Source organism: Trichosurus vulpecula, chromosome 7 (genome assembly GCF_011100635.1).
Source record: "Trichosurus vulpecula isolate mTriVul1 chromosome 7, mTriVul1.pri, whole genome shotgun sequence".
Classification (NCBI taxonomy): domain Eukaryota; kingdom Metazoa; phylum Chordata; class Mammalia; order Diprotodontia; family Phalangeridae; genus Trichosurus; species Trichosurus vulpecula.
In genome coordinates, this window is record NC_050579.1 from 270,440,043 (window position 1) to 270,450,841 (window position 10,799).

At 51.3% G+C, this 10,799-nt stretch overlaps 1 protein-coding gene across 1 annotated transcript; it reads left to right on the forward strand.

Annotated features, from left to right (window-relative positions):
* Positions 1–2,981: 2,981 nt before the first annotated feature.
* On the forward strand, positions 2,982–6,290 carry ZBTB9 (zinc finger and BTB domain containing 9; the record flags this gene model as incomplete). The annotated part of the gene is made up of 2 exons (XM_036767799.1): positions 2,982–3,001; positions 4,092–6,290. Coding segments are annotated over 2 exons (1,344 nt in total), but the record flags the coding sequence as incomplete, so codon positions are not given.
* Positions 6,291–10,799: the final 4,509 nt, after the last annotated feature.

Sequence of the window (10,799 nt, forward strand, 5' to 3'; positions counted from 1 at the left end):
ACATCTCTCAACCCTACCGCTACCATCTCCAACCCTGGACCACCGCCTGCCAGAGACCAGATGTCGCCGAGGGACCAAGGGACTGACTTCTCTGTGGGAATGACTCCCACCCCTACCCACCATTCTTCTGGGGAGGGGGCTGGGGACCCTCAAACTCTCCTTCCCTTTCTGCTGGGGCAATGCCTCCTGTATGTCTCCCCAGGGCTCTCCTTTGAGGGCTGTCGCCTCTCATACATCTCCCTTCCACTCTGGGGTGCTATCCCCATCTTCTGCCTCATTCCCACTCCCCTGAGCACCGGGGGACAGTTCCCACTCCCATCTTGGGGGGTGTGACACCTCCAAACTCTCAACTTCAGGGTGATTTTTTAGCTGTAACCAGAGCCGACAATCTAACTCCCCCAGCCCCCCCCCCCCATTTTGGCCTCCCCTGCCCCCCTTGCTATGGGGAAGGGTCCCCAGATGGGGGTCCTACTCCCCTTTGATTTCTCAGGAGCGCCTGGGGGGGGCTCAGCACGCACAAACTCCCTCTCCTTCCACCATTCTTCTTAAACTCACTCCCTCCCACCTTGACCCTAGATGGGGAGGAGGGGGCCACTAGGGGCAGGGAAGGAGGGGTTGGGCAGGGGGGATGGGAGTCTTCTCCCCTTCCTCCCACACCTGATCTGCTCTTGGCTGGTCCCAGAGCGGGGTGAGGGGTCTTATGCCCCAGCCTCCCCTGGTGTGTCGGGTGGGTGGGTGGGAGAAATGAGGCAGCAGGGAGAGGTTGGGGTTTACGAGGGTGGTGTGTGTTTACGGGGACACCAATTTAATCTGCCTCCCCTAATTCTCTCCTGCTCCTTCCCTCCTGCTCTCTCTCCCTCCCGCTCTCTCTCCCTCCCCTTGGTCTCTACTCCCAGGGGGAGGGGGGAACTTAATCTAGGAAAAGCCATGTCTCTCTCCCCCGAGGGTGGGGTGGCGTAGGGGGCCCCCTTCCGTGTCTCTGTCCCCTTGGGAGGTGGGACAGGGCTGGGCTTCCCTCTTCTCCTCCCCACTTCCCCCTCTCCCATCCTCTTAGCGCCAGCTCCACAATTTTTCGGTGTTTCTCTCTGTACATAGCTCTTTGGTGAGATGGGAAAGATAGGATGGATGAGGTTTGGGGGAGGAGGGAACCCCCTCTTTGGTATCCCCTTCCCCTCTCCCTGCCTTGCTCTTTTCTTCTTTTGTTTGGTATCGGGGCCCTCGCCCTACCCCATCATTATTCTTTTGTATGGACAGTTCTCCCACAATTCCACTCTCCTCACATACCCAGCCGGGGCCGAATTTATAGTATATACAAGTTGTAAATATGTGAAATTTTACCCCCTGTGCCCTTCTCTCCTTCGCTCTCCCCAACTCTAGGCCCCACTTCAGTGCCCCTGTTTCCTCTCCTCTCCCGTCTTTGGCTGTTGTAATTATCTGGGGTTTGTACTGTACATATCCAGGGTGTGTGTGTGCGTGTGCGTGTGTGTGTGTGTGTGTGTGTGTGTGTGTGTGGGCTGGGGGGTGATTCCTCTGTACAGAGCTTCCTGGCCCTCCCCTCTTCTGTGCGCCCCATCCACCCTTCTATGGGTGGGAGACTTGCCATACCTCTGGTTATTTTTTTTTCTCGTTCTATGCCCCAATTCCATTCACAGCCTTCTCTGTCCCGCCCCCCCCCCATCCTATTTTTTCCACTCCTAGCCCCATTTCCTTTTTTTCTGGAGTGTGTGGTGAAACAGAAAATCCTGTTTAATAAAAGGAGATTGTTCTTTTATTGCTGTGCTCCTGACTGTCTCCCTGACCACCCCATGCAGGAACCCCCCATAGTAGTAGTGGAATCTCCTCAGTGAAGGCAAGGCTGGGAGCCATGGACTACATTATTCCCCTCTATGATGTCACAAGCTCTGCTCTGACTTGACTACTCTGATTTGTTTTAAAGTTATTAAGGGCTGGCACTCTGGGGGAAGGGCCCCTCCCTTTTCAACCAGAAGGGCCTCTTTTTAGGCTGTCTCCCTGCCCTAAATTTGGAACCTGCCTTACCTCTCGTGGAGCTCCATGTCTTCGCCCTACATATACAAGGGCATATGCCAACAGTGGCCAGACTGACCAAGAGGTAGGGGCCTAGGATTGGCTGATATTTGGATAAAGGGCTGCAATAAATTTATTTTTCAAAAACTTATTACCCCCATGTTTTTTTCTCTATTGTTGGTTGGTTAAAGGCAGCCAGGTGTTGAAGTGGATACAGTGCCAAACCTGGAGTCAGGAAGACTCATCTTCCTGAGTTCAAATCTGGCCCCAGACACTTACTACATGTGTGACTCTAGTCAAGTCACTTTACCCCATTTGCCTCAGTTTCCTCATCTGTCAAACGAGCTGGAGAAGGAAATGGCAAACCACTCCAACATCTTTGCCAAGAAAATCCCAAATGGGGTCACAAAAAGTCAGACAGGACTGAACATCAAATGGTTGGTTAAAGCAGCTTCATGTGTCTCATGTAACATTTCCCGTATTTTGTGTCTTGGTGTCGGAAGCCCCTTGTTAAGACAATCCTCAAGGTTCCCAAAAGACGGGTTCCCTATGTTTTTAATGGCAGAGTAAACCCAATCCGTAATAGTAATTCTTATTATGGTTGTTTCAAGGTTGATAAAGAAAAGACCTGGCTTTAGGGCCAGAGTTTGGCCATCTTTGGTGTGGGCCGAGTTTATCTGTTACTTCCAGCCTCCATAGAGGACAACCATCCCACCCTTACCCCATCTCTGGCTCGGGTAGAACCGTTACGTCTTGCTGTCCCTTCTCTTGGATGGTTACCGAAGGCCAATGTTCTTTTCCCTGACACTTGTTAAGTCTTGGTGAAGGTGGCCAATCTTTTTTAATTTTTAATTTTATTTTTCCCCACTTCCTGATATTTTATTTTTCCAATTACATATATAGTTTTCGACACTCATTTTTATAAGGTTTTGAGTTCCAAATTTTTCTCCCTCCTCTCCCCCTCCCCTCTGCCCCCTCCCTAAGACAGCAAGCAATCTTATATAGATTATACATGTGCAATCATGTTAAACATATCTCCATATTGGCCATGTTGTGAAAGAAGAATCAGAACAGAGAAAAACTAGGAGAAGGGAAAAAACAAACCGGAGGTGAAAATAGTCTGCTTCCGTCTGCATGCAGACTCCGGATGTGGGCAGCATTTTCCAGCAGGAGTCCTTTGGCGTTGTCTCCGATCACTGCATGGCTGGGAAGGGCTAAGTCTATCAGAGGGCGCCACTGGGCAAAGCCGCTGTTGCTGCGCACAACGTCCTCCTGGTTCTGCTCACTTTGCATCAGTTGGTAGAAGTCTGTGCAGGCGTTTCTGAAGCCGGCCTGCTCATCGTCTCCTCTGGCGCCAACAGTAACACTCACACACCACAGCTGGCTCGGCCCTCCCCCGACAGACGCGCACCTCCTCAATTTCCAATCCTTTGCCGGAAGGTGGCCAATCCTAATGAGGCTTGTATACTCACTGCAAACGCTGACTTCTGATTGGTCGCCTTGCCAGGCCCCGCCCAATCGCGTCCAGGCTGCTGTTCGGACGCGGAGGTGGCCCTGCGTTTCCTGCTAGTGGAGTGCTCGAGTGCCCGCTCGGAGGTATAGCCGGGGTGGGAGGAGGGCTCCCGAGGCTCCGGGTAATGGGATGCGGGGGAGGGGGCCGGGGGAGGGCCCCGCGGGAGCCCGGGAGCGAGCCCGGCATGGCGCGGGCGGGGCTCCCGCTTCCGGAGTCGGAGGGCGTTAGGGGTGGGGAAGCTGCGGCCTTAAGGCCGCACGTGGCCTTCCAAATCCTTAAGTGCGGCTTTTGGACTGAAACCAAATTTTGTTCCTTAAAATTCAGAGTCCGGCCAAAGGCCGCGCTTAAGGATTTAGAAGGCCACAAAGCCGCAGGTTCCCCACCCCCAGTAGGACTGGGGGACAGCCGAGGCGTTACCGGCCGAGGCCCGGGTCCGAGGCGAGGGCGGAGCCGGAGGCGGCCGCAGGGGCCGGGGCGCGGAAGGCCGGACGAGCCCCGGCAGAGCCGAGGGGGCGTCTCTGAGTCCGCGTCTTGCCTCCGCAGCCGCCATGGACGCCCCGGCGCCCCCCTCCCCCGCCCCGGCCCCCAGGACCATCCAGATCGAGTTCCCCCAGCACAGCTCCGCCCTCCTGGAGGCCCTGAACCGCCACCGCCTGGAGGGGAAGTTCTGCGACGTGTCCCTGCAGGTGCAGGGCCGGGAGCTGCGGGCGCACAAGGCCGTGCTGGCCGCCGCCTCCCCCTACTTCCACGACAAGCTGCTCCTGGGGGACGCCCCCAGGCTCACCCTGCCCAGCGTCATCGAGGCGGACGCCTTCGAGGGGCTGCTGCAGCTCATCTACTCCGGCCGCCTGCGCCTGCCGCTGGACGCGCTGCCCGCGCACCTGCTCGTGGCCAGCGGCCTGCAGATGTGGCAGGTGGTGGACCAGTGCTCGGAGATCCTGCGCGAGCTGTGCGAGGGCGCCTCCCACCATGCCACCCTGCTGTCCCCCTCCTCCTCCCCCGGGGTCTGGTGCGCCCGCCCGGCCCCTCCCCCGCCTCCTGCGCAGCCCCCCGCTGGCGGGGTGGCGGGGGAGCTGGGGGAGGTGCTGCAGATCCAGGTGGAGGAGGAGGAGGAGGAGGAGGAGGAGGAGGAGGAGGAAGAGCAAAAACCCCCGCCGGTGGTCCCGCAGCCCCCGAGTGTGGCGGGGGGAGCCCCTCGCGCACCGGGTTCGCTGCCTCCGCCCGCCACCACCCGCAGGTTACCGGACGGTGAAGGAGTCTCAGCCGAGCCTCCCGCGCCCCTGCCCCCCAAAATCTTCTACATCAAGCAGGAGAAGCTCGACCCTGAGGAGGGAGCGGCGGGGGGCGGGGCCCAGCCTGAGGGAGGCACGGAGGAGGCCAAAGAGGGCTTTCCTAGTGGGGGCGCGGGAGCGGGAGGAGGGGATCTTGGGTTCCTGCTGCCCCCCGGGGCGGGGGCCGCTTCCGGCGGAGGGGACTCATCCTGGAAGCCCGTAGATCTGCATGGGAACGAAATCTTATCGGGGGGCGGTGGGCCGGGAGGGACGGGGCAAGCCGTGCACGGGCCGGTCAAGTTGGGGGGAGCGCCGCCCCCCGATGGGAAGCGCTTCGGCTGCCTGTGCGGGAAGCGGTTTGCGGTGAAGCCCAAGCGAGACCGCCACATCATGCTGACCTTCAGCCTCAGGCCGTTTGGCTGCGGCGTCTGCAACAAGCGCTTCAAGCTCAAGCACCACCTGACGGAGCACATGAAGACGCACGCCGGCGCCCTGCACGCCTGTCCCCACTGCGGCCGAAGGTTCCGAGTGCACGACTGCTTCCTGCGGCACCGAGAGCTGTGCAAGGGCCAGGGCTGGGCCACGGCTCACTGGACGTACAAGTGATGGCCGGTGTCAGGATGGAGGGCTCCTGGCGAGCCCCTTGTGGAGGCCCGGGGACCATCAGCCCTAGCTGCGGGTGCCTTAGCAGTCCAGGATGTGGCACTCAGATCCACTTTGGTTAGGTCACCTGGCGGATTGTCAAGGTCGGGCCCCAGGGACAGTGATCCTTGCAGACCAGAGTGCCTCTCAGGTTTTATTGAAGGGTGTTCCTCACCCGAGAACCGACACCAACGGGCACCTTCCTCAGAGGGATGCCTCCCAGTTGGAAGGATTCCTGCAGCAAAGGAGCGGTCTTCAAGAGATGCTTCCCTTGGTCTGTGTGGGAGGTCTGTAGATGGATCTGTCTGAGGAGCTCCATTCAGGCGTTCAGAAGCTGACCTCTCACCCTCTAGCCTAGGCTCCAGCTCTGGCTCCACGTGGAGTTTACATGATCCTTTGTCACTGTGACCTACTTTGGGGCCTAGCCTTTTTTATATCTGAGATGGATGGGTTCCCACTCATCTCTTCCATGATCCTGTTCATTCTCAGTCTGAGGAGGTTTCCTCTGTGACCCATTTGCCCCCAAGGCTTATCTTCTGTAACACTGATGGCAGATTCCAGTAGTCCTGGAGAATGGAGTTACAGTGACAAGTGGTCACGGTGGCTGGAATGTGACAGACACTGACCCAAGACGTGAACATTTACCTCCTTTTTTCCAGGCATGAACCCACTTCATACAGAACACAAAGAGATGACTAGGTTTAAAAAGACCCTGAGGCTGGTCGAAAGAGAGACTTGACAGGGGTGCCCAGGCACAGGGTGTGACACTACCCCCACCTCCACACAGCTGAAGCATCGGGGTTCTTTATTGCTTCAAATAAATACCTTTTGAACACTCACTACTAGACATGACTGGATCATGTGTCTGGACGTGAGAGCAGACTTGGGGTGACTAGCTGGTGTGTGAGAGATGAAGGATGTTCTGTAGTTTGGAGGTGGACATCGGATGTGGGTGTGCCTGCTCGCTGTCCAGGCCTTACCTAGGGAATGTGTGCACCAGCTCCGGATGGGTTTCAACTGCAGCTGTTGTTACCGGATTGCCTAGCTTGCGTGCGCATCTGTTTTGTCTTGGGAGGCTTTCGTGGGCCTGTTATAATAGTTTACTGGATGTGTTAGCATCTTCATCAGAAGGTGAGCCAGGGCCAGTAGAGCAGGAAAGAGGCAGTCAATTTAGTCGTATCATCCGGAGGATCATTCACAGATTCTGTTCATCTTTGTTCTCCCATCCATTTGAATGCAAAGGCCATTGTATTGGTGTGCCTTGATAAAAGATATTTTTGGAATATGTAAAGATCCATGGTTTTCTCAAGGTTGGGTACTCCACTGATACATATTGCAGCCCTTCCATAACTTGTTCAGTGTTAGTCTTGACCATTGTTAACCAAAAATGCTCCACAGATGATTTATGTAGGACTACCATAAGAAGAAAAAAAATTGAAGTTTACAAAACATCAAATATTTGATAGTCGCTTTACAAAAGGGGATTTCAAAATGGAGACCCTCACCCCAAACTCCCAGTGCCTTTATGTCCAGATTCATGTTACAATTTGGATGACCAATATGCAGGGCACACTGGGAGTAAGAAATGAGTTTTGCAGCCCCGGCAGTGACCAACCCTATACTAACAGTACCCTGCAGTGATTAGAGCAAACACCACCTGAAAGCTAGTTACCTGACCAAGTAAGACTGTGTATATGAGACCTATATAAAGTCAATTTATAGCCTGCTTAAGCTACACAAACCCAGCAGGTCTTTTTCATCTAAAACTTGGTTACCAACTCCAAAGCAATTCCATCATCTGACACCTCTAAACTAAGATCTTGATACCTAAAGGTAATATAGGTAGGGACCTACAGGGAGTATAACATTTTGTGAAGAGAAAAAACAGATTGAGAGACTTTATGTTTATTTCCATTTTCCTAATTCTGTATTTAGAGCTATCTTAAAATGCAATAAGCTATCAGGAGGTAAGGGCCTCATATATGAAGCAAGGTCTTTAAAAAGCCTGGAACACCATTTATCAGGGATGCTACAAAGGGAATTCCCGAACAAGTATAGGTTGGACCAACCAGATGGCCTCGAATATCTCTTCCAACTCAAGAGTTTATGATTCTTAGCATTGAACAAAGCGGTTAATAGGGACTTCCATTATAACAGGCCCATGAGAGCCTCCCAAAACAAAATGGATGTGCATACAAGCTAAGCAATCCAATAACACCGACTAAGGCAAAACCTGGGCTCTAGCAACCTCCCAGGTTGCAGACCTGCAGAAGTATGGTCCCAGCATGAGCAATGAGTGTTTGGGGGGAGACAACAGATGGAGTAGGTTGTACGGTGGCCTTAAAATCAGGGCTTCTGCTCTTTTTCCAACAAATTTGTGCAGCTAAAACCAAGTATAGGTTTAATTAGTAGAGGGTGTTTTGTTTTCCTAATGAAGTTTTTGAAAAAATGGGTTATTTTACCCAGGTCAGAATGAAAAAATTAAACTATTAGGTTATGTAGCTAATTCAGTCTTTATTTTCCTTTTAGCTATTAGGAGCATGGGACCAGGGAACAGCAGTGAGCCTTCCCTATCCCAGGCCCTGGGATGAGTCAAGGGAGAGTGAATAAGGGGGTTGCCAGCTGGTGGTGATCTGAACTTGGAAGCTTATTGTCTGCAGCTGATCTGGGTGGGATCCATTCCTCCCTCCTTTTCACAACTTGTTTTCCTATCTAGAGTCATCTTCCCCCTCCTGCCTCCAAGTCCCAATGAACCTCTCTCATTTAGGGCATTTCCTAGAAGACTGTAGCCTCATCTTTCCTGGATCACCATTATATACTTCTCCCTTCCGTCTCCTTTCCACACTTTTCCCAAGAACTACTTTCCTACCTTTAATCTTTTTTGGATGTCCTCATGCCTGTTTCATTCTCTCTCTCTCTCCGCCCCCCACCCCTCACCCCCCACCCCATTCCCCTTTAGTAACCTGATCCAGTTGATGGGGGTGGGGGGAATGCCAGCTAATCTATTGGGTAAGTTAAACCATGTGTCTCGGGTTCTACTTTGGAACTCTCTGTCCTGTAGGTTGAAAGTATTGTAAAGGCAATATGACAGTGGGAAGAAGGCTGGATTTGCAGTCATAGTTAAATTCTTGCTTTTACTTCTTACTGCCTATGTGACCTTGGGCAAGCTATTTTCTGGGCCTCAGAGTTCTCATCTGTAAAACGAGGTGGTTGCAATGGTTTCTCATGATAGCTAGCATTTATGCAGCACTTTACAAATGTTATCTACTCTGATCTTCACCACAGCTCTAGGAGGCAGGTGCTATTTATTATGGCCATTTTGCCGTAGAGGGGAAGTGACTTGACCTGGGTCACACAACCAGTGTCTGAGACTGGATCGAACTTGGGTCTTCCTTACTCCAGGTCCAGCACTCCATCCCTTATGCCATCTAAATTTATCTCTAAGGTCCTTTCAACCTCCCAGTTTACTAAATTTGATGGAGATGTGCCAAACCATTTTCTTATTTTGAGAGTCTGCTAGGGTGCAGAAGGTTCAATAAACACTTTGGCTCATACTCCACCAAAAAGGAAATCAGTCATTAAAGATCGCTTTGATCTCACATTGTGATAAAAAACAGTTTAATTAGTTTATAGACAAAGAGTGTTAAGATCAAGAAGCATTGGATCCCCACCTAAGGTTACTTTCCAAGCCAAGGTTCTCCTATCACATCTCCCCAGATCAGGGTGCTCCAGCCAAGCTATCTCAGAATGGGTTTTGATTTGGTGGAAATCATTAAGTTGAGAGAGGTAGGTCTTGTTACAGATACTGGTTACCAAAACTGCATCTTGAAGTTGAGTCTCCAGAGCCTCTCAGCACTGAAATACTAGTTGGACTTATAACTACTTTATTCCTGCAGAGATGGGTGGAGTCTGAGGGGCTGCAGGTCAGCCAATCAGATTTGAAGTTCCACCTAGCTGATATGTAGCAGATGCAGGAGAGATTACTGTGTGTGTTTAGGGGTCTGGGAAGGTCACCACTCGAATCTGTCTTTCATCCCCTCTTTCTTCTCTCCTTTTGTCACTACCTTCATTCTTAGCTCAGTTCACACAAGCCTCCCCCCACCCCCAACCAGGTGCAAAGTTATCCAGGAAGAAGAGGCAAACAAAGCTGTATTGGAACACCAGGGTCTTGGCAAGGTATCAGAGGATGCTCCTCTTTCCTGCCTTTTCAGATCCCAAATAATTTCTTAATTTAGAATAAATCAATTCAAAGGAAGAATAACATCATTTCCAGACCTGCATCAACAGATAACGCAGTTTTCTTTAATAGTAGCAAAGAGCGGCATCACGTGAGAGATGAATGAATAAAAAAACATTTATTAAGCGGTTGTGATGCGCCAAACGCTGTCCTAAGTCCTGGAACTACAGAAACAAAGACAGTCCCTTCCCCTGAAGAGCTTACGTTCTAATAGGAAAAGATAACACACACAGGAGAATAGTATGCAGGGAAGCGTATTTTGGCCTGGAAATTTATAGATGGTAAGTGTAGCTGTAGAGGAGAGAGTTGAATTGATGAGGTTTTCAGAACCGAAAGGCGGAGGGGAACAGAAGATCTGCACTTGAGAGCATGCTGGATGGAGAGGAAATGTCTTACGAGTGAAATGAAGCGGGACTGAAGTCCAGGCCTAAACATCAATCATTATAGTAGGACCACGGGGTAGGGGATTCAGGCATGAAAGGGTAAATTCCTCCAGGAATGGGGAGGACATGGTCAGTATCAATGTGTCTTCAGAAACAATAAATATGTCGAATTCTGAGAAGTATGGGAAGACTTAAATGATCTGCTGCAGAGTGAAGTAAGCAGAACCACAGTAATGCATATCAAATGAGTGCAACCAATTAAGTGGAAAGGCCAAAAACCCCAAAGTAACTATATAAATTCTATAAGCCCCTTGTGATTATGATGACCAAGCTTAGCCTGAAGGAAAGATGAGAAGCTGTACTTCCTCCCCTTCTTTGTAGAGATAGGGAACACTTCATGTGCTATCAGACTTGGATGATGTCTTGCGTAGTTCTGCTGAACCGCCTTTCTTTCTCACCTTTATTCTTCATTATAAAAGATGGGTTGGTCGGCACGGCAGGATCTAGGGGTATATTCTCAAATAAAGGTGATGTAAAAACAAAGGGCATCAAGAAAAATCTAAAATTACAAAAAACTACTACTAAAAGTTGAATTCAATTTAGATGCCAATTTAATTCGTTTCTTAGAAGCCTACTATGTACAAGGCACCACGAGATAGAAAGTTTAGATGATAAATTATTTCAGGAAGCTAGCAGTAATGGTATGAAGCACACAAACATAACAACAA